General features: G+C 42.5%; 1 protein-coding gene across 3 annotated transcripts in view; it reads left to right on the top strand.

Moving 5' to 3' along the window:
• The first annotated feature begins 17,670 nt into the window (after positions 1-17,670).
• DOCK10 (dedicator of cytokinesis 10) overlaps positions 17,671-24,884 on the top strand; it is a 268,554-nt gene continuing 261,340 nt past the window's right edge. For all 3 annotated transcript variants that reach the window (XM_053215871.1, XM_027049213.2, XM_053215870.1), the window contains exon 1: positions 17,671-17,893. In XM_053215871.1, the coding sequence (XP_053071846.1) occupies positions 17,771-17,893 (123 nt within the window). In that variant the 5' untranslated portion in view covers positions 17,671-17,770. The remainder of the gene's footprint in view (positions 17,894-24,884) is intronic.

The raw sequence follows: 24,884 nt of genomic DNA, 5'->3' as shown, positions 1-24,884 counted from the left end.
AGAAGAAATAAGATCATTCCTGCCACAAAGAAACTCAAATTACTCTAGTTGGAAGGGGTTCCGAAAAGCAGCCTTAGGGGTCTATCCTTTTCCCCCAACTTCCTCCCTATCTCCCTCGGCGCCCCCCATCCCTACCCTGCACACCTCCCCAAACCTACCACGGCTAGATACTAAGCAGGGTCTGTTGGTCTGGTCTGGGAAGGAACCAAAGGAAAAGATGGGCTTGTACTGTGATATGAATGATGGTTGGAAGTAAGATAGGCAGAGAGGAGATTTCAAGCCAAGGAAATGATTCTGAAACAAGCTACAGAAAGAAGAAAAAGTCATCAAGCATACTGAATAATGAAGAGGCTTATGGGACCGTACGTCTCAGAAAGGCTGTGCAGCATAAGCTGTTGAGATAACTTCTATCCTGTAACAGCTGTTTCAAGACCTGTTCCCCTTCCTGCCCAAGGAGAGCATCACATTCTTTGAGCCTTTCAGGGCTGGCCTCGCTATTGAGGGATGGGGCTGGAATTGTTCCAGGCTGAAAAGCTGGTACCTGGATTCGAAACGGCATTCTGCACTGCAAAAATGACACGAGCTTTGCTGTCCTGTGAGGTAAGGAGCTCAATAGCCTGTTCCCGTGCCTCCTCATGCCTCCTCAAATCTGACCAAGTTCACCTCCTTTTCAACCCTGCCATGGGCCTCCCTCCTTTGTACCGTGGCTGCCCTTCCCTCCCTGCCCCGTTCTCACCTTGACCAAACCCTTTTAGGAAGATCTTGTATAATTTTGTAATTATTTCTTCTGTGAATGTGAGAACTGCCTAGTGAAGTCAATTAGACCTGGAATATTTTTTCAGTGATGGATTCAAATAACTTACCTTAATGACCGATCATAGGACTATTGTGATTTCCTATTGCTTATTGAGTAAGCTTCAATAAGCTATATTTTTCCAGAAATTTTTCCATTGTACCTAAATTTTCCAGTTTTTGCCACAAGTTTGCTTACTAATGTTTTTTTTTAATTTTTTTAATGTTTATTTATTTTTGAGACAGAGAGAAACAGGGTGAGAGCAGGAAAGGGACAGAGAGAAGGGAGACACAGAATCCAAAGCAGGCTCCATGCTCTGAGCTGTCAGCACAGAGCCTGACGCCGGGTTCGAGCTCACAAACCGTGAGATCATGACCTGAGCCGAAGTCAGATGTTTAACCAACTGAGCCAACCAGGGGCCCCATTGCTTATTAAGTTTTTAAATTTCTGGTGGGTCATTAGTAATTTTCTATTTCCGATATCTTCTAGTAACCTACCATGGTCTTATTACAGTGCTGTTTACACACGTGTGTTCTCTTCTATTTGTTTGATCAAACTCCTCAGAGATTTATCAAATGTATTTATTTTTTTGTTGAGCTTTTCCATCGTACGTCTGTATTCTATTTCATCAATTTGTGCTGTCATTTTTATTATTGGTTGCCTTTTACTTTCTTTGCATTTATTTTGCTATTTTTCTAATTTCTTATAAAGGTGCTTGACTTGTTAATTTTTAATTTTTTAAATGAATATAAGGATACAAATTTCCTGCAAAGTGCTGGTCTAACCACATGTCATAAGATTTTATATATAGCATAGAGGTTATAAGTCAGTTTAACCTATTTTCTAATTCCCATTATAATATTTTGATATCTAGACTATTCATAAATGTATTTCTTAATTCTGAAACATATGGGGACTTTAAAGTTATATCTTTACCATCAACCTGTATCATTTTTACACCATGAAGGGAAATAAATGTTGTAGGATTCCAAGTCTTTGATTTAACTCGTGTATTCCCTTTTGTCCAAGTATCTGTTAATTTTTATACATGTTCGATGTGTGTTTTTAAAACTGCACAAAATACAATTTACCAAAATTCATGGGATGCAGCAAAAACAGTCTTTTAAAGGAAACTTATAGCATCAGATGCATATATTAGAAAACAAGGAAGATCTAAAATCCGTGATCTCAGCTTCCACCTTAGGAGAGTAGAAAATGAAGAGCAAATTAAATCCAAAGTAAGCATAAGAAAAGCAATCATAGAGAAACAGAAATTATGAAATTGCAAATAGAAAATCAATGGTGAAAATGGGTAAAACCAAAAGCAGGTTTTTTTAATTAATTTACTTTTTTTATTTTAAATAGGCTTTGTGCCCAACATGGGACTCAAACTCATGACCCTGAGATCAAGAGTTGCATGCTCTACTGAGCCAGCCAGACACCCCCAAAAGCAGTTTTTTCAAAATGATCAATAAAATTGTGAAGCTTCCAACCAGGCTAACCAAGAAAAAAAAAATAACAAGATATGAATTACTAATGTCAGAAATGGAAGAAGAGATGTCACTATAGAGCACACAGAGTTTCAAAGAATAGTACAGGAATGTTATGATTAATTTTATGCTGACAACTTTGGTAACCTAAATGAAGTGGACTGAATTCTTGAAAGGCCAGTTTTCTAAAACTCACATGAGAAATAAACCATCTAAACAGGCCTATATATAAATAAATTTAATCAATAATCAATAACCTTCCAGAAGAGAAAGCTCAGATGACTTAACTGGTGAATTCTACAGGACATTTAAGAAAGAAATTTCACCAACTCTCTACAACTTTTTTTTTTTCAGAAGATAGAAGCAGAGGGATATATCCGAATTCATTCTATGAGGGCAGCATGAGCCTAATACCAAAATTAGGCAAAGACATTACAAGAAAAGCAAACTACAGACCATTATCCCTCATGAACAGAGAGGTAAAAATCTTCAACAGAATATTGGCAACCAGTCAGGAAAAGGGAAAAACCATGGATACAGTAAAAAGATCACTGGTTACCAGGCATTAATGGAGAAGGGGTAAATAGAGCACGGAGGATGTTTAGGGCAGTAAGACTATTCTATGTGATAGCATACTGGGACATACATGCCATTACACTTTTGTCAAAACCCATACAACATTCAGTGTGAACCCTAGTGGAAACTCTGGGTTTGGGGTGATAATGATGTAGTAGAGACTCACCAATTGTCACGGACGTATCATTGTGGGGCAGGACGTTGAAAGTGGGAGAGGTTGTGAATTGGTGGGGACAGAAGGTCTACAGTAACTCTCCACACTTCTCACTTAACTTTGTTGTGAACCTAAAATGGTTTCAAAATTAAGTCTATGGATCAGCACAGGAGCTTCGATCGGTTGGGTTTCGACCTGGGCTGGCTTAGGCAACCTCATGGTCCCCCGCTCCTGGGAGGTTACCATATTGAAACCGAAGTTAGTGTGGACACCCGATTGGCATAGCGCACTACAGCCCAGAACTCCTGGGCTCAAGCAATCCTCCTCCTTCAGCCTCCTGGGTAGCTGGGACCACAGGCGTGGGCCTAGATGGGTGATGGGTATTAAAGAGGGTACTTGGGATGAGCATCGGGTGTTAAATGAAGGGAGGAATCACTGAATTCTACTCCTGAAACCAATATTACACTGTATGCGAACTAACTTAATTTAAACATTTTTTTAAAGGAGGAGTGCCTGGGTGGCTCAGTCGGTTAAGCGTCCGACTTCAGCTCAGGTCATGATCTCTTGGTTCATGAGTTCAAGCCCCATGTCAGGCTCTGTGCTGACAGCTCAGAGCTTGGAGCCTGCTTCAGATCTGTGTCTCCCTCTCTCTCTCTGCCCCTCTCCTGCTCACTCTCTGTCTCTCTCTCCTAAAAATAAACATTAAAAATTAAAAAAAAATTAAGGAGAAAAATATAAAAAATGAATGTAAAAAAAGAAAGAAAGAAAAATTAAGTCTACAGGAAAAAAAGAATTTATTTTGCAGATGGGTGCAGTGCTCTCTTCAGATGTGTAGGTCTTTTGTTAATTACGTTGTTCAGATCTATATCCTCATTCATTTTTTTTGTCTGTATATTACAAAATAACACACACACACACACACACACACACAAGCATGTATTTCACCTTTATTTTTCGGGTATCTTCGCCCTCAGTGATGTATCCCACCATTATTGGAAGCAGAAGTTTGTGCTGTGACACTTTCCTCATAAATCTATGCTATTCCCTTTCTCCTTCAAACAAACCTAGTCATCCTATCAAATTCCTACTAAGCCTTCAAGACCTTCCTTTAGGCTGACGTTTCCTAGACCGCTTTCCTGACTGCCTAGCACAGACAGTGACTTCCTCTATTGTACTAATCTATACTCTAGTATTGTATTATTTATCTCCTCGAGGGCAGAACTTTACTGTAGCAAGCACCTCGAAAGTTTACTTTAAATACTATACCCTAAACAATTGCTTGCAGCATAAATGCACGATAAAATTCATTTTGCAGAATTATAATGGAAAAAGGAGAGATTTGGCTTATCTCACACCTGAATCCTTTCTCCTCTTGATGTGGAGCTCAGATTTCTATGGTTTCTGCCATTTGTATTTCTCCTACTCAAATACAGAATTGTATCATTTCTAAGCTGGGCGACCAATAGCAATTCTGCCTCCTGCTCAGGTCCGGAAGAAAAGCCCACCTGGAGAGAGGGTCCCCAAGGAAATGTATCAGGGCACCTCAGCAGACATGTGAGGCTGTCTCAGATGTCCCAGCTCCAACAGAGCTCCTGGCTGAACACAGCCACTTGAGTGTTCCTAGCCAGCCATATGAAGGCAGAAGATTCCAATTAACTTCAGAATCATGATAAATAATAAATCATTGTTTTTTCAGTCCACAGCCATAGCAATAGCTATGGGGAATACCCCTGTGTCACTCTGAATGTTTGAAGCCAAAAGAAATGTAATAAAAGCCTTACTTTTACCAAAGCATTGGGAAAGCAAGGTAAAGCCCCAACTCAGGGACCCCTCTTGGACTATCAAGTCCAAGGATATGGGTGTACCTCAGAATTGTGATCCAGATGCCAGGAAGCTTTGGAGCCTACTACCACAGTTGTTACCACAACTGCCTCTTTATCCTCAAAGCTGGTTTCTGGCCCTGGATCTTTGGCTCCGACCTCCCTGACTGCCTGCACACGCTCACATCGCCACTGTCTTGCTTCCCGGCCGCCACAACAGCTGGAAGATGGCCGGCACGTTACCACTGCCCCCCAAATCTCACACAAATGTTTCTAATTGCATGCATTGCATTATCTCCAGAATCCTGAACTCAAGAGAGTTTTAAACATGTAGGTTTTAGCTTTTCAACCTCAAAGGCTAGCAGAGAAGTACATTGGATAATGAGAGAAGTCTAGTATCTATGACCACAGTCCTCTGACCCTGCATTTAATCAGTATGACACATAGGAATGACGCACTATTGGGAGTCTGACAAATACGATTTCCTGTCCTGGCTCTGCTGCTTATTAGGTGTCTGACCTTAGCGTCCTTGTCTGAACCTCAGTGTCCCTATCCGTAAAAACGGGAGTCGTTTTCAAGAACTTACCATAGTTTTCATAAAGTTCCTGATAAAATGCCTGGCACATAGTAGGTACTTAGTGACTGATAACAGTTATTAATGGAGGAAGAATAAGTGAAAAAAACATTACAGTATGCAGAGGATTATTATTTGATCATGCAGAAGGGACAGCTAACAGATTATGAGAGAAGAAAAAGCATCCTTTCAGAAGGTGATTTCTTGTCTGAATATTGAAATACGAGCACAGCCAGGTAAAAAATGGAGCACAGGACGCCTGTGTGGCTCAGTGGGTTAAGCATACAACTCTTGATTTTAGTTCAAGTCATGATCTCATGGTCGTGGGATTGAGCCCTATATTGGGCTCCACGAGGAGTGTGGACCCTGCTTGGGAATCTCTCTCTCCCTCTCTCTGTCTCTCCCTGGCTCATGTTCTCTCTCTTTCTCTTTCCCTCTCCTCTCCTCTCCTGTCCTCTCCTCTCCTCTTCTCTCTCTCTCTCCTCTCTCTCTCTCTCTCAAAAACAAACTTATTTTTTTTAATTTTTAAAAAAATATTATGGGGGAAAATTGATGGACAATGATGTTTCTCTCTGGGCTCACTATTGTTGAAAACTGACCTCTGTGCTTTGGAGCCAAAATATAAACGAGAAGAAAGAGTTTGGGATAAAGAGGAACAAATAGCTTCATTGCTTTACTGGGAAAAAGAGGCTGCCGCAGGCCATGGCCTTCAAAACGACAAGTCCCCCAGGGAAAGGGACTGGGTGGGGGGGGGGGGGGCAGTTAATAGGGAAATACAGGATCTAGCCAGTTTTGACGGGAATTGTATACATGCTACCAGCCTCCTTCCTCATGTCTTTAGGGTGGTACCGGGTTCCTGAAACAAAAGGCTAAGAAAGGAAGAGAGTTTTGCAGAAGAGAGGAAAAAGGTCACTTAGTTTAAAATCGATCTTTGCTGAAGCATTAGAAGCAGCCATTGGAAGCAGCCATTTTGATTTTTGTTCAACTTTATGCTTTTCATGACTCTACAGATAGGACTAGGACTCCAATGGTTCTGTGCTATAAATCTAGAACACTTCATTAAAAGGGTATTTAATTTAATGTCATTAGCCTCTAACTTTCTCCCTTTTGTCTTTCCTTCTATGTGGTACACTGGAATGCAGATTGGATAAGCAGTATACCTGGGTAGCATTCTGAGCTTTGCCACCACGTAGATTTTACTCACTAGCTGATCCTGGACACAACACTTAGTTTCTGGGTTTCTGCTTCCTCTTCTAAAAACAAAAACATTAACAATGCTTTTAAAAAGCAAAAACAAACAAACATGACTTAGATCATTTCCATGGCCATTTCCAGCTTTGAAAGACTCTGAAATGACTTGATCCATTTATATCCAAGCACAGCCCAGCAGTTGTTACCAGTTGATTTATCATCCATACATTAGGTGCTCTACCCCTGTTCAAACTGTGAATCCAACAAGCGAATACACATCCAACCACCGAAATAAAGCCTATCAAGTAGATTTCCATACCAACCACTAGGTTTGGCCTTCATGGACAAACTTCAAACTGATCAACATCGGTTGGATAAATCTTGGAACCAAAGAAAGCAGAAAAGGGTAGTAAAAACCTGGTGCCTTTATGGAATATTTTATTGAGCTTTAAGAATCATCCTCATGTGCTTTCAAGTAGTTTCCAACTAAGCATTTCTTCAATGGAAGACAGGATATGTGGCAGGCGTCAGAAAGGCCTTTTGTTAATGTGAACTTGGGGCTTTGTGCACGTGATGATGCCAATCGTACCCTTGAAAAATATACAAAAGCACTTCGACTTTATTAGGATTTTTTAGACTAGTTGCATAACAACTCTCCTGTTGCTTTTAACATTTCTATAAACACAGCGATTTTACTTATTTTTGTCCCTCTAGCAAATAAACAAATAAGGAGAAAGGGGAAAATATTCATTATTGGCTTAGAACAGAAACACATTGTAAAGCTTACACATGAGAAATTGCTAAAAGATAAAGCTATGAAAAATCCTAATCTAGTCATATTAATGAATTCTTGTTTTCTAGTATTAATAAATTCTAATGAGCATGCTGGGAAAAACAAAAGCCCACTAGCTTTCATTTGAATAGATATCCCCAAGACCAGTCAGTCTGCCATTTTTGTTTTGGGCTTCAGAAATGCATGCATAGTGTGTAGTGCTTTCCTTTCTCTGCCTTATCCCTTTTCAAAAATGGGGCTTTGTGCAATGCTATTATATTTCTATTTCACTTCTTTTTACCACAGCGAGAGCAGAGGCGAACAGAGTATATGCACAGGAAATGGTTAGCGCGAATGCAGGCTCACACAAAAACCACAGTCTTGAGAAAGGGCTGGGACTACAAAGATAGATTTTCTTAAAAGAAAAATTTCCTGAAATAAAATAGTTTATTTTTATCAATTAGATCCACCATAAACATCTTTCTCCAATTACCTTCTGCCCACTCGATCAGGGTACGGAGTTAAACCTTCGAAAAGCTACACGCATAGATTCAGTCATAATAGGCTTCTTCTGACGTTGCTTATTAGGAAGAAAAAAAAAGACACTTCCTATCTCTTTTGGAAAGTAAGCAATCAGTTGGTATTTGTTAAGTATGTATGTGGTGTAGTATTCTCTTAACATGATGAAGACAATACCAAGTGATAGCGTGACTTCTGATTGCTGTTAGCAGAGTGCAATAGTGAAAAATAACAAATTATATACACATTTAACAGAGGGCTCTACTCAACTACATAATTTGCCTAATGGCTTTTTATTATAGATTTTGCTATAATGAAGATTTAGGTCTTTATGTATTCGATATTACAGTTTTTCTTCTATAATATCTGGGATTCCTGTATTAAGAGAGTATCACCCTATCAATGAAAAAATTAACAGGAAGATATAATGAAACTAATAAAACCCAAAACCAGTTCCTGGAAGAGACTAATAGTTAATTCCCCCTTGAGAACCCAGTTAAGGAAAAAAAGGAAGAAGTAAAAAAAAAAAAAAAAAAAAAATCCAAGATGAAGAATAAGAAAAACCTGGGCACCTGGATGGCTCAGTCTGTTAGGCATCTGACTCTTGATTTCACCTTAGGTCATGATCTCAGGTTCATGGGTTCAAGCTCCACACTGGGCTCTGCATTGACAGTGAAGAGCCTGCTTAAGATTCACTCTTCACCCCTCCCCCCACTCACACTTACCCTCTCCCTCTCTCTCAAAATAAATAAATAAATAAACTTAAAAAAAAAAAGAATAATAAAAACCTTTAGATAAAAAGGAAGAAATTAGGGGCATCTGGGTGGCTCAATCCTTTGAGCTTCTGACTCTTGATTTCAGCTCAGTTCCTGATCTCATGGTTCCTGGGCCCAGCCCCATGTGGGGCTCTCTGTGCTGACAGCTCAGAGCCTGCTTGGGGTTCTGTCTCTCCTCTCTCTCTCTGCCCCCTCTCCTCCCCCCACAACCCATATCCCTCACTTGTGCCTGCTCACTCTCTCTCTCTCAAAATAAATAAACTTAAAAAAATCCAATTCTTCAAAAAACAAACAAACAAACAAAAGAACAAATTAAATGTCAATAAGAAGAAAAAAACATGTGGGACCACTGGGTCTCTTTAACCAAAGCCATTACCAAAAAAGAAGAGGGTAGTGGTTTTAAATTAAAGGCTTAAGAAACATGACAACCAAATCAATACGTCTTCAATGATTGAATTCTGGATTGATCAAATAAGCTATAAATAAAAGGTACTTGGGGAACAGTAGAAGTTTGTATGTAGTGGGTGATAAAAGTCATTAAAAGATGGTTGTTGATTAAGTTTAGTGTTTTAAATGATATTGTAGTTATATACAAGAATGCCCTTACTTCTTAGACATAAATGCTGAATTATTTAGAGTTGAAGGGTCATGATTTCTTTAATTTAAAATGGTTAAATATAGCTGGGGGTTATATGGACATTCATTGTTTTCTTTTTGGTACTTTTAAGGCCCATTTAAAATCTTTTTATAATAAAATTAAAAAGAATACACACTAATGGAAAATACATAAATCGACGTGTGCATTTCTAAGGCAAATGTTTCTAAAACATGGAAAAATGGGTGATATTCTTAGTAAAATATAAATTATTAAGAATTAAAAGAAAATGTGGTGGCAACTGGATGGCTCAGTTGGTTAAGTTTCTGATTTCAGCTCAGGTCATGATCTCACCTTCTGTGAGTTTGAGCCCCGCTCTGTGGGCTCTGTGCTGACAACTCAGAGCCTGGAGCCTGCTTTGGATTCTGCTTCTCCCTCTCTCTCTGCGCCTCCCCCCACCCACATTCTGTCTCTCAAAAATGAATAAATGTTAAAAAAAATTTTTTTTAAGAAAATGTGTAAATCTTTTTTTTTTTTTAATGTTTATTTTCGAGACAGAAAGAGAGAGACAGAGAGAGACAGAGCGTGAGTGGGGGAGGGGCAGAGAGAGGGAGACAGAATCTGAAGCAGGCTCCGGGCTCTGAGCTGTCTGCACAGAGCCTGACACAGGGCTCGAACTCATGAACTGTGAGATCATGACCTGAGCGGAAGTCGGATGTTTACCAGACTGAGCCACCCAGGTGCCCCAAAACGTGTCAATCTTGAGTAGGCCAATTATGATAGAAGGGATTTGAACGTGATCATAGATCTCCCCTTAAAAATGCACTAGGACCAGCTGGACCCACAGCTGGGTTCTATTTCAACCTTTGGCAAGCAAATGACCCCAACGTTATTTAAATCAGTGGAGGCCATGGAAAGGGACAGAAGTTGCTCCGATCCACTTTAGGAAGCTAGCAAAATCTTCCCCGCAACATGTAATAAAGTTCCTTCCAAAAAAAAAAGAAAAGAAAGAAAAAATGGCCAATCTCACTCATGCATATAGATACAAAATTCTCAATGCAATGTTAGGAAACAGATTTATTTTTATATTGCTCTCTTTAAAAAATAAAGGAAATAATTATGTTATAATTTTGACACATGTCAAGGTGCATTTTTAGGAGATTAGTGGATGTCTGAGGTTATCAAAACCTCAGAGATGAGGAGGAGAAAACCGAAATACCTAGAAGAGTAAAGTAAACGCAGGGTTTAACTATGCATGGAAGAAATTGAAAAGTTCCCATTCTATACTTGCTAATCATTTCCTTCTTCCTCATATCAAGCCAAAATCTGCCTCCAAATAATTTTTACAGATGGAGAAATGAAGGTCCCGGGACATCAATTCCCTAAGGCTAGACTACAAATTAAAGCCAAAGCAGGATAAAGAACCCAGAGAGTGGTTTCCGGTTTAAACTGTTCTTTTCTTTCAACCATGTGCCTCTCTTTGACATATGCACGCCCCCCCCCCCTTACAAGGATTCCAGTGGATTAACAGTGCTAGAACACTATACTGCATGTGGATTGTGGGCAAAATGCACAGCCTGGCAGAGAGCTGCGCATTCAAATCATATTATCTTCAGTGTAATTTTCTCCCAAGGAGGGATCTGTCTTGTAAACACAGTAACAAATCCATATCAAATTTAATATCGTTGCCCATAAACAACATGGAGGCACTCAGCTTTGTCAAATGGCTCTGGCAAGGAGTAATGGATACCCATAAAAATCACACCCTTCAAACCATATTTTACAATACTGATACTTTCTTTACTTGTTGCTGAATAAGACAAGTTGTATCCTTTTAGCAGACAAATGAAGTTATTTTAATTTACCTAAATGTATCAGGGCAAGCAAGCCACCTGTTTCTTTGGACTTGTTTTCTTATTATAAAAACACAGGATAAATACAACTTTTCCTCAATTGGGAATCATAAATGAAGTGTTGATACAGTATTAGAAAATCATTTTAACCTGGACATTTGTATTCCTACACCTTTGTCCTTCTATTAATAGCAAAATACTCCTCCTTCTAATTTCCATGTTATCAAATTCCCTCTCAGCTTTCTCTATGCACAGTGGGGGGGGGGGGCAATATTACCTGCACGTATTTGCCTTTTAGGATGAATGATTTGAGAATCAAATGATATAATGAGTGTACTTTGTAAATTGTACAAATTAGACAAACTTGAAATAGTCAAGCTTCCGGACATGCTGATTGATGTCCAGGTTGGTACCCAGGGTACTGGACTTGGTATCACTTAGGAAAGGTGGCTCAAGGCCATGGGATTAGTGCAAGGGATATTTGTTTCTGCAATCAGTTAGTATCAAGACTTGAACTGACACCCAGTTCTTCAGACGCCTAAACCAATGACTAAATTTTCACACCACTACACCGCTAGATGTTTGGGGAAAGACAGTACAGTTTTCACATTTATATTTCTTTGGTTACGAAAAATGTCCTTTCCTTATGAGGAAATCAGCTTTGGGCAAAGTCATGGAGAGGATGACAGGTGAGGGCTATGGACAACTTCACGCTTTCAGTTGTAGAGAGCTTTGAACCAGGGCAGATAATTAATGCTTACTGCCTCTTAAGAAAGCCACTGATGCTTCTGAATAAGGAGCAAAAGTGCTTGAGCTTTAAAGAAGGGGAGGAAGGAAGGGAGGAGAGTAGAGAGGAAGGAAAGATAGAAAGGAGGGAGGGAGGAAGATGCAAATTCCGTAGTATTTTGGACTTTTTTTTAAATTTTTTTTAACGTTTATTTATTATTGAGAGAAAGAGAGAGAGCATGAGCAGGGGAGGGGCAGAGAGAGAGGGAGACACAGAATCCGAAACAGGCTCCAGGCTCCGAGCTGTCAGCACAGAGCCTGACGCGGGGCTCGAACTCACAAACTGCGAGATCATGACCTGAGCCGAAGTCGGACGCCCAACTGACCAAGCCACCCAGGCACCCCGGACTTTTTTTTTTTCAATATTAGAGCCATAAGAATATAAAATATGAACACAGGTCCTAGCTGATATATTCCATTTCCAAAAGCATACCTCCCACCCACTAATGTTTTATAAGTCAGTTTCTCTGTTACAAATTAAGCCAAAGGCACAGACCATTTGTTTACCTCTAGGCTCCCATGATTTATGGTGACATCCTGCTCGTAGCTGATATTCCATAAATGTCTGCTGAGCGGGGCTATTTCTTTCTGATTGAATGGCTTGCTCCATGCCAACCCAAACAAGGAGGAGACTTAGAACTCGATAAAACTTGATTGCAGGCTATGCATCCTAAATACTAAAAACTAGAGAATGTAAAAGCTTAAATTTGAGGTCATGGAACAAAATTTGCTACCACTGATTCCTAAAATGCCTCTTCTGTGAATTTTGTTTGTGAGCATCCATCTGGAATTACGATCCATCTGAAATTATAGACAATGAGGCAAAAGATCAGTGGTCTGAACACTCCCATTTTACAGTGTGCTAAAACACAAATGAAATAATGTATCATGAAATTGTATTCCAAGCTGTAGCACACTATGGGATTAGTGGACATTATTATATAATAATGGATCAATATTATAATATATGGATTATATTATTGTTGTAATTCATGAAATCCCAGAGTCATTGGTTTGCGTTAAGATATTGTCTTCAGAGGGGCACCTGGGTGGTTGAGTCCGTTAAGCATTCGACTTCGGCTCAGGTCATGATCTCATGGTTCATGAGTTCAGGCCCCGCGTCGGCTCCTTGTGCTGACAGCTTGGAGCCTGTAGACTGCTTCAGATTCTGTGTCTCCCTCTCTCTCTGCCCTCTCTCACTCATGCTCTGTCTCTCCCTCAAAAATAAATAAACATTAAATAAAATTAAAAAAAAAAAAAAGATACTGTCTTCAGAATGCCCCTGATATCCAAAGTGTTCCTTGTAAAATGGTATCCTGCTCACTGCAAAGGTTCTTACGAGAAACAAATGTATTAATGTATGATTACATGTATTGATACATGTATCAAATTATTACACGAAAGATTTAAAAACTCATCACTTCTCTATGACTCTAGTAACAATGACATTTACCAAAGTCTCTGTGCTAGGTTCTTTTGAAGAAAGTAACGCTGACTTACAGAAGGCTCAGTAGCCTGTCATTATCCCTACTTTTCAAGTAAGGAAACTGAGTTTAAGAGTTTCTATAACTTGCTGAAGGAAGAAGGAAAATTGGGATTTGAGGCAGTCGGAGTCCGTAGCATATGCTTGTAACCACTATTCTCGATACTGGATGCCACTGAAGATCCACTTGTTTTATTAATGAACTCTTCTTTGAGAAACGGGAACCACGATGAGCATGTTTCTGTATTGATATCTCTTAATTAAAAAAATTAATTGTTTATTTATTTTTGAGAGAGAGCACAAGCAGGAAGGGACAGAGAGAGAAGGAGACAGAAGATGCAAAGGAGGCTATGCACTGAGAGCGGGAAGCCCGATGCGGGGCTCAAACTCACGAATCGCAAGATCACGACCTGAGCTGAAGTCGGACACTCCACCAACTGAGCCCCCCACGCGCCCCTGTGTTGGTATCTCTCAAAAGGAAATAGTGCAGGCGCAGAACGCAGCAACGTGAGGTGATTGAAACAAAGTGGAAGGGGGAAGGTGAAGTCCAAACAGAAATGTGAACCAAGAAACCTAACACAGTCCACAACGTTTCTTGTTTTGTTTTTTTTTTTTTTTTTTAGTTTTGAATTTGTATTAACTCTGTAGCCGTGGCCCTTTTCTCACCCTTAATTTTGTATAACGTATTATTTTGTTTATTTGTGATAGGTGATTATTATACATGTGATACAAAACCCAATAAGCACATAGGGTATATAGTATAATACAGGGAATATAATATAATAAATATAATATAATATATATAATATAATATAATATAATATAATATAATATAATACTGTAACATATTATATTGTAACATATTATATTATATGTCTCCCAGCTATCAAGTTCCCCTTCCCAGAAGCTACAACTGTAATCTGTTTCTTTTGCAGCCTCGACTACAGTGAATTTCAGGACATTTCATCACCCCAAAAAAGAAACCTTTTATCCATTAGCGGTCACTCCTCATTTTCCTCCAAGCCACTGTAGCCCTAGGCAAGCACTAATCTACTTTCTGTTTCTAGATTTGCCTATCCTGAATGTTGTATAAAAAAAAAAAAAAAAAAAAAAAGGTATCATAAACATATGGCCTTTTGTGTCCGGCTTCTTTCACTCAACAAAGCATTTTCAAGGTTCATCCATGCTGCAGCCCATATCAACACTTCATTTTTTTTTCAAGGTCAAAAAACTTTCCATTGCATGGGTATACCACATTTTGCTTATCCATTCATTAGCTGGTGGACATTTGGGTTGTTTCCACTTTTTAGCTATTATAAATAATGCTGCTGTGAACATTGTTGTATAGCTCTTTGTGTGAACAGATACTTTCATTTCTCTAGGACTGGAATTACTGGGTCATGTGGTAACTCCATGTTTCACATTTTGAGGAAATGCCCGACTGCTTTCTAAAGCAGCTATACCATTTTACATTCTCACCACCAATGTGCCAGGGTTCCCATTTTTCCACATCTCCAAACACTTTTTTTTTCCACGCTTTTCATTATGGCCATCTCCGTGGGTATGACATCTCACTGAGACTTGGATTTCCATTTCCCTAATGGCTAATGGTGTGGAGCTTGCATATTTTCTTTGCAGAAATGTATGTTCACCTCCTTTGCCCATCCTTCCGTTAGGCTCCTTGTCTTTTCATTGTTGTGTTACGTTGATTCTTTGTTGTTATTTTTAAGACCTTATTTTTTAGAGGAGTTGTAAATTCATGGCAAAGTAAAGAAGATGCGAAGATCCCGCCCCCTCTCCCCATGTTCATAGCTGTCGCCATTATCAACATTCCCCACCAGAATGGTACACCGGTTACAACTGGTAACCCTACACTGACACATCACAATCAGCCCAAATCGGTAGTTTACATTAGGGTGTTCATGGCATTTTCATAGATTTGCCTCTACAAAACATCTTAGGCAAATCTCTCCAAGGAACTGAGAGATTGGTGACTGCCAGAGACTCAGAGAGTCCCAAATGAGCAGACCTGAAGGCATGTTCCTGCAGTAAAAGGTGTGTGTGTTATGCTGGGGCCAGGGGGAGACACTCAGTTCTCTGCCCTTGGCATCCAGAAGGGGACATAGCTAAAACCTACATGACTGTCGAGGGCTTAGGAATATCCCAGTGTGCACTGTTATTGAAATGTCTTGAGTCTAAAGGCCACTTACAGCCACCTTCCTTCTAGTGTGACCCACGGGATGGACACCATACAGGGTAGGTATTAGAAAAAATAGGTACTTGTTCATCAACTTTATTCATCAAATCTCCTCACATCCATGCTCTGGGTTGATCCTCTGAAGCTTGAGAAAGTAAGATTCTTAGTAATAAAAATACAAGTGATATTCTGTTACTTGATATGGTTGCGGTTGAAGAATGGGTTGTATAGGTTACTTAGGGTTTTAGATCAGTTCAGCGAGTTGCCCTTCCCTTCCAGCACACATTTCTCTCCTCCTTTCTGTCTTTCCAGGCCTCAAGCACTCTGACCTCTCTGATTGCACCAGCTTATCTAAGCTTAGCCTCGGGAAAGTCATCCAGAAACTGCTATTTACCGAGTGTCTACTTTGTGCCACGCAGTGCTCTGAAAAATCAGGGACAAAGACTAGCCATCTGTTCTTGGAAAGTCCGAGTGTATTTAAAAATGCTTGACATATTATCTCTCTAGAGAGAAGGTGCATTTAAAGGGACCAACACAGACCACACTTGTTAGGGGAGAAGGTCGTTGGAAGGAGTTATCCCCACAGAGATCTTCATTTGCCACCACAGAGGCAACTGCCTTCTTTGCTTACCTTTAACTGTGACACTGATTGCATATTTGTCCAGCGATGTGAAAGCACATAACGCGAGACCCAGTCTTTTCTTATGAAGAGTACTACAGAACCAACTGACATTTCAGATGGTTCTTCCCAAATCTTACCGTCTCTGCCCACTTTGATTTCTAGAATGTGCTTCAATGATGCCCAGTCAGTACCTCTGATTAACTAAATCCCATATAGCAGAGAGCTGACTCAAGTGCATGTGTCAGCTGCTCAAGAAGTTTTTATACCCAAGTGCAACCTTGTGTTAAAATTATATATTGGCTCTGGAAAAATGTCAGGATCATGGATCTAGAAAAGGCTGTTAAGGAAAACCTAGAATACTTAGGAGTGGTTGTCCTGGATCTCTCCAGAGGAGTATTCTAGAGGCCAGCACTGCTCATCTACCCAGCCAGCCCCAAACTGAGTGGAAGAACTATTCTGGGGGCGACTCAAAACGAGAATTCTTAGTGGACTTTAGTCAGCTGGCTGGAGACAATTTGCAGACCAGAGTGTGTGGCAAGAGTGGGAGCAGAAAAACAAGTGTTAAGACCACCCCGTTACTGACCACCCTACCTGGTCACCCCACGAGTCAGCTCTAGCCCCCTCACCCTATCAAACACCACCCCCACCAAGCCTCTTACACTACATTACCCTGCTTTGTTGTTGTCGAGCTTCTATGATCTGAAATGCCCTCGGTCACCACTTACATTCGTTTATTTAACTCGGTCATTTGCTGCCTCCCAGCCCTAACCCAAAAATCCTATCAGCCCCACACAGCCTTAGAGTAGGCCTGATAAATCCCCCTCCTTGTCCCCGGTTTCCAGAACAGTAGGAACCGGCACAGAGTGGGCGCTTAATGAATACCGGTTGAAGGCGTGTATGAATTTGTAAGGCCCCGAGGGAGGACTTTGGGCAAAAAAAGACTTCTAAAGGCTGGCTCCTGCGAGGCTGCGTAGCTCCGAGCCACCAGACCCCTACTGAGCCTCTGACCCTTTCCTGAGAATGGAAGGACTATCTGAGCTGCGCCCGCGCCCATTCGCCAGCTTCCCAAGGTAGGGACCGAATCAGGAAAGGCGGCCAGAGCTCCAGCCCCGCCAGGAGCCTCCAAGTGGGGGCGAGAGGCGTGGGCGTGGGCGGGCCCCGCCCGGGGCCCCGCGGCGGCCGCCCCCCGCCTGCCGATCCCTCGGGCGACGGGGACGGCCCCGGCCGGCCAGCTGGAGCCGCCCCACGCGCGCCCCGCGGCCCCCGCAGCCGACACGCCGACACGCCGACACGCCGCCGCCGCCGCGCCGGGGCCGCTCGCCGAGTTGGCTGCGCGCGCCCGGGGGAGCGCAGAGTTTGCAAAGTCGTCGCGAAGCTTCGGCGGAGGGAAGGGGGTGGGGGAGTGGGGGTGCGCGCGCGAGAAACCCGCCTCTTGCGAGTAGAGCGAGGAAGAGGGGGGGAGAGGCTCCGAGTTCCGCTTCCTGAACGGCGGGTGGGTAGACGAGGTTGGCGCGGGGAAGGCCGGCGGGACGCGCGCTCCGGGCCCCCGCGCGAGCGGTGCGGCAGGCGATGGCCGGCGAGCGGACCCGCAGGTTCACCCGGAGCCTGCTGAGACCCGGGCAGGCGGCCGAGCTCCGGCACAGCGCCGCGTCCGCCGCCGCGGTGGCCGTCAGCAGCCGGCAGCAGCAGCGGGTGAGTGTGGCGCGTCCTCCGCGCCTTCCCGCGCGCCCCGGGGCCCCGGGCCCGGCCTCCCCGAGCCCCCGGCGCGCCCCCAGCCCCGACCCCTCCCGCGCCCCCTCCGCGAGGCAGCGCCACCGACGCTTCCCGGCCGAGGGCGCGCTGGGGGGACCGGGGACCCTCGAGCGCAGCGTGGGAGAGGATGCGTGTGGGTTTGGGGGGGCTGGGGAGCCGGCGGGAATGCCTCCCCAGTCACCCCGGCGCCAGGTCGTGGGGGTGCCGGGGACCCTGGCGGTGGGGGAGTCTACGGGAGCGAACCATTCGGGCCACAGGTCTATGCGTCTCCCTCGCCACCGCGACTGGTGCGCCGTGAGGAAAGGATGTGCCCCGAGGTCCTCGCTCCAGCTGAAGCCGGGAGCTCCGCGTTAACGCTGTCGCGGAAATAAATGGCCTGCGCCCCGTCCTCCCTCCACGCGGTTAAAAAGCCACAAACCACTGTGCTCCTCCAGAAAGGGCCCGAGTGGGAGGCGGGAGGGGGGCGGTGGGTACCGGCTGGAGGAGACGTGGGTCATTAAGCATCGAGTGGTTTCTGGTGTTTTTCTAAGATGTTCACGGGGTTCTCCCGCCAAGATCGCTTTACTAGTTACTTCCTTGTTGAAATGCCTTCTAAGTTTTGGGTGATTTCCGCGGGAAATCCCTGGGGCAACAGCCAGCCTTTCCGTCGATACCCAAATCGTATTCCTATCTCTCCCGATGCTCATAAGCTCCAGTAGGTGTCACACTCCGGGGTGGAAGTGTCAGGGGAGAAAAATCAACGCTGGTGGGAATGGGGAGCGAGTGGGAACCGCGTTACGTTAAGACGTGGGCTCACCAGCCGCACTGTTGGCCTGCCTCTTGCTGGACCGGAATCCCACGCTGTGGGTTTCATTTTCCTTATTGCCAGGAAATATCATTAGGAATTAAATGGCTTCCTTTAAGAGTGTCAAAGAAAGTGTTACTCTTGCCAGTCACCCATGAAGAGGGAGCCAAGAGCTGCCCAGAGCCAGTTCCCACAGCCAGGACTTTTCTCCAAAGCCAGAGGTCGGAAAGTTGAACGGAAGCTAATTGCCTGGCAGAGGGAAGGGGCATCAGATGCCCAAACTGGTGGGGGTGACTGGAGTGTGGCCAGGGTTGGTGGCCGGGGTGCCTTTTCTTTCACTTACCACTGGCTGTAGCGCGGAGTCACCCAGAGGTGATTCTGACTGTTGGCCATCACTGGGCCAGGGACCCCCCCCCCCCGATGTTCTGATAGCAGCATGCACATTTTTCGGGGGAAAGGATAAACTGCCCCCCCAAGATGACGTTTGGGGGTGGGAGGGGGGAAGGTTCAATTCGAGTAAAGGATACAGTCAGAAAATCTTGAAGCAGGCATAGAAAATAATTTTTACTATGGAATGATCATTCAGGTGTGTGGATTTGTCATTCTCTGCCATTTACTCTACGATTACTTTTCAGTTGATTCTGAATCACTTGATTTCACTGAATCTCCAGAATGATCTGGTAGAGAAGTGCAGAGAAATAATTTGTAGGGTGCATTTTGAGTAGACAACCCTAGATGTTGTTTTTGATGTTTGTTCCGTTTTTAGGTGGGTTCCCCTGAGGTTTGTAGCACTGCAATGTCTATAAAGAATATGTATCCTAGAGACCTTTCTATCTACGCACATTACCGTCTCCAAATTTATGTCAGATTTGAAATCCGAGGTTATCTTGTCAGAATGAATAAGCTCAGTATCTTAAAAAGGGTCAGGGGAGCGGGTGATGCATTGGCAAAGGTGTCCCTGCTCCCCTCCGCTCACTTCAGCACCTTGGCCAACACTCCTGAATTAGCTCTTGCCAAGACTTCACGGGATGTTACACATCGAATCAGGCAGTTCGGGCAGCGATTTTGGCAGCAAGAAGACACGTGCTTTGCATTTCCTTCTATCAGATAACTCTTAAAGGGAAACAGGAAGGTGATGAGTTCTCTGATTTGGCACCCAAATTCAGTGGGCACAGCATCCCTTTTGAACCTAAAACCTTCTAATTGGACTGTGTGGAGACTAATCCTGGCTTATGTGATCCAATCCCTTAAGAGCCTTTATGTTTGTTGCTTCGAGTCCTCAAATCCTGGTTGTCAAGGGAGAATATTAATAGGATAGAGGAGGAAGATTATGGGTAGCCCTCTTCAGTACAGTCAAGTAGCATTGTGTGTATTCGAGGAAGCTGTCATATATTGAAGAACATTTGAGAGACACTAGAAAGTCCTGTTGAGAAAAACTGTCTCACTGCTAGATTCATACAGTGTCCTTTCCAAAGTCCCTGTTTGGGGGACCAAAATCCTGCAGAATGTTACAGAGAGATTGTTGTAAGGTTGGAGCACTGCTTTGTCCAATGAGAATAGGCAAGTTTGTGACATTAACAAGGTAGTTGTGAGTTGTGGACTGAGAGTGGGACACACACACACACACACACGACAAGAAGGCTTCAAAATGTGTGCGGCTTATGGAGAACACAGAGCAAAGAAATGCTGAGTGAGAACAGCTGACCGGGGCCCAAGTTTTAAGGCAGTTGCTGGGGAAAGTACGGGCATGTGCCAGAGCAAACTTGATTTCGGTTTTAACCCAAGGCACTGTGGCAGGCTCATGTGCAGGCAGACTCCTAGCCAGGGCCAACCTTATTCTGCATCCCTCTTAAAAACAACGATGAGAAGATACCTACACTCCCATGCTCACTGAAACACTTTCACAATAGCCAGGATACAGAAACATGCCTGAATGTCTGTTGAAGGATGAATGGATAAAGAAAATGTGTGTATATACATATATAGTATATATATATATATATATATATATATATATATATATATATATATATATATTATATATGTAATTTTATATATTACATTATAATCTCTATCCCACACTTAAAAAAAGAAAGAAATCCTGTCCTTTGAGAAACTGTGGTTGGATCGAGAGGACATTATGCTCAGTGAACAAGTCAGACACAGGAAGACAACTATGGCATGAATTTACTTACATATGGAATGGACAATGGCAAAACTCGTAGAAGCAAAGACAACTATGGTCGTTATGGGGTGCCGGCAGTCAGGGGTGGGCGGCAAATGAAGAGATGGTGGTCAAAGGGTTCCACATTTCAGTTATACAAGATGAATGAGTTCTGGAGATCCAATGTACGGCATGGTGATGATGTTTGACAACAATGGATTGTATACTTGAAAGTTGCTAACACAGACACACAGTGGTAACTATGTAAAGGTGATGGTTAAGTTATTTATCTTCATCTGTGGTGATTTTCACAATGTAAACCTGTCTCAAAGCCTCAAGTTGTACTCCTCAAATATATACCGTTTGATACGGCAAAAACAACTCAGTGAAGTTGTTTAAATGGAAGAAAGCGATCATAATAACACATAACCGTTATGAACAAAAGCCATATGTTTTTAAAAGAGAAATAGTTGCTCCTCAGTCATCCTAAGTTTTTTTCATGGAAAACAAATGAATCACAACTCATGCCAAGGCCAATCTGAGGATCAGGTAGAGTTTAAGGAACTTTCCAGACACTCCATGCATGGTAGTCCCACAAAGCAAGCTTCTTTAGAGCAGACTGTCAGTTCAAAAATGATTAGAAACATTTCTCCCATGTCAGTGGGAGAGTGTCTTATTGAGTGTTTTATTACTTTTATTACTTAAATACACATACTGTACTTAACCAAAGCTGTAATGCCACTAATTAGAAATTCTTTATAGGAAGCTATTCTTTTTTTTTTATTTTTTTAATGTTCATTTATTTTTGAGTGAGAAAGACAGAACACGAGTGGGGGAGGGGGAGGGAGAGAAGGAGACACAGAATCCAAAGCAGGCTCCAGGCTTCGAACTGTCAGCCCAGAGCCGGATGCGGGGCTTGAACTCGTGAACCACGAGATCATGACCTGAGCCGGTCAGACGCTTAACCGACTGAGCCACCCAGGCACCCCTCTTTTAAAATCTGTGAAGTGTATTTGTGTTTTTGCATGACTTAGTTCATTTAGACAGCTTTCTACAATTCATTAAGCTATGAACCTAGGATCTGTACGTTTTTCTGCGTATATATTTGATAGCATTTCAAAAGAAAAATACTTTTAAAAAATATAGAGATGACTTTTCTGCTAATACCACATCAGGTCTGTCACTTGGAGACAAATGGAGCTTTATTTGCAGAACGTGACCGGGTGAGTCAGAGAAATAGAAGACTCTGAGGAACAAATAATCGTTTGGCCAGTTTTTGCCTAAAGCCTCTTATGTTATTCCCCAGATTGGAACCACTTTATTAACATTCAGTCTTTAACTCATTTATGACATTTACTCTGTTGTTACACAAAAATTTCTCTTCAAGCCATTTTTGTATTGTAACTAACTTTATTAACTTCTTTTATTTATCTTTACTTCTTTATTACTAAAGTATAATTGACATACAATGTTATATTATCTGTAGGTGCACAACATAGTGATTCAACAATTCTGTACGTTACTCAGTGCTCACCGTGACAAGTACAATCACCATCTGTCACCATATGTTGTTCCAATATCACTGACTATGTTCCCTATACTGTCATTTTCATGTCTGTGGCTTATTTTATAACTGGAAATGTGTACTTCTTAATCCCTTTCATCTATTTCATCCATACCCCCATCCACCATCCCTCCTTGTGTTTAAGAGTCTGCTTGTCTGTTTGTGTTTGTTCATTTGTTTTGTTCTTTAGATTCCACATATAAGAAGTCGTAAAGTATTTGTCTTTTTCTGACTTAATTTCACTTAGTATAATACTTGCTGGGTCTATTCATGCAGTCATAAATGGCAAGATTTCCTTCGTTTTGTGAGTGTAATATTTAATTGTGTGTGTGTGTGTGTGTGTATCACATCTTCTTTATCTGTTCATCTATTGATGGATGCTTGGGTTGCCTCCATATCTTGGTTATCATGAATAATGCTTCAATATACATAGGAATGCTTGTGTCTCTTTGAATCTGTGTTTTCATTTTCTTTCGGAAAATAACCAGTAGTGGAATTACTGGATTGTATGGTATTTCTGTTTATCAACTTCTCTTAAAGAAGACACATCCTGCCAGAAGTGATTATACTTAACCAGAGTGTTTTCTCCCTCGCTGCTTCCCCAGAAAGCATAAAGGGTAAGTGGTAGAGAAAGGTCAGTACGGACCTCAGGCAATCACCGGAATTCCATATCCTCACTTTGGTTTGATATTTTCTACCTTCCTGTGTCCTCCAGTGATACTGATTTTGTTCTCTTAGGGAGCTTTGAAGAAGCAGCAGCACCTTTGACAGACCAACGATCTGTGGTTGAGAAGTAATGAGTCTGTAAACATGTTTACAGGAGCAGGAGGAATTTCTAGAAGGGAGAATTTTCCTCCCCTCGGAACGTTGTGGTATTTAATAGTTGAGAGTAGTAGGGGGCTTCAGAAACTTGAGTGGGAGATACTAGAATTTCCAAAAAGTCATATGCTGGGAGGAGTAGTGAGTGACAGATGCAGAAAGTGATACTGAAGGAGAGCAGAGCACTTGTCTTACTGTCAGCAGCCGGGGTCGAAGCAACAGGCAGAGCGAAGACCTGTTTGTTTGGCACCCAGAGCGCGGTCTCCTTGGGCTTGGTATGGGTTGGTTTTGACAGCACTCTTCATATCCAGGGTGTTTACTCTTCAGCAGAAACCACAGCCCTACGGGTTTATGTTGCTTACTGTTCTTTGATAAAGAAGGTTCGTGGCCTGGGGAAGAAGTCAACGTGAACTTATTTTACAACCGCAAGGTCAAATGTAATTGATTGTATCAACTAATGTGTTGTTGTTGTTGCCGCCTTACTTCCCAAGGGCATTGCAGAAATAACTTTGAAAATAAATCGTAACAGGGGACCCAGACAACTTCTAGAAGGAACGAGTGTGGTTCTTGGCCGTCTTGTTCCTCACAACCATTTTCTCCGAGGCCTAGCACAGAAAAAGAGGAGTAATACGTGTGTTGGGATAAACCATTGGTAGAGAACCCACATGGTGCCTGGCACAGGGTTCAGGGCTTAATTCTTAGAGCCATCCTATGAGGACGTTGCTATTGTTGTTACAAATTACAGAGGAAGCCATTGAGACTCACAGGGTTGAATACCTCGCTCTAAGTTAAGGAACGTCTCTTGCATCCTGAATAGTAAGTAGCAGAGCATTATGTTCCAGGGATGTTGTGGCTTCAGCAGCATCTCTAAGTTGGAAGACATGAGGAGTTGAATTCGCTTGATGTTGCCTCCTGATTGTTAGCTCTACCTTGGGAATCCTGTCCTTCCCAGTGATAATGCAGAATACCCATCAGTGTTCACTTCGGCTTTCCTCTGAGGTCCAAAGCCACAGCAAAAGGTGTTCCCGGTACCCCTAACCACGACAGACCCCCTTAAGGCAACCAGAGCTCAATTAATTGTTCAGTCCTTCATATATAAACTTGGTCAGCCGTCCCCAGGCCATTTATCTGGCAAAGTCATAAGCATATTGTGAAAGAGGGTGGGGTTATTTCTTCTCAGGCCTGCGTCTTTCTAGGACAGGCTGCTTCTCCATCTCAATCACTTCACCCCACTCCAGCAAGTGCCAGAAATTTTCCAGTGCATCAGTGTGTCCCTGAGCACGTATTTTTGTTCAACTCGGTTGTGTTGGGATTCGTTTTTCTCTCACTTTCTTATTCAAAGGAGCGATTCCAAGTGTCTTACAAGAAAAATGCATGTAAGACAACATTAAAAAACATAGTAAGTAAAGGGGCAAATGGCAATATCAGCAACAACAAAAAAGCAATATTAGGAAAGTTAGATGTAGTCAAGAGTAGGTCAATGGACTAGGATCAGTGAATATAACCCATAACCGTTAAGTGCTATGGTCTTGCTAAGACTGCTTCCTAACGGCCAAGTCAAAGAGGAATACTTGATCAGCCCTGAGATTAAGAGGTCTAC

The sequence above is a fragment of the Acinonyx jubatus genome, chromosome C1 (assembly GCF_027475565.1).
Source record: "Acinonyx jubatus isolate Ajub_Pintada_27869175 chromosome C1, VMU_Ajub_asm_v1.0, whole genome shotgun sequence".
NCBI lineage: Eukaryota > Metazoa > Chordata > Mammalia > Carnivora > Felidae > Acinonyx > Acinonyx jubatus.
This window is presented reverse-complemented; position numbering and strand designations above follow the sequence as displayed.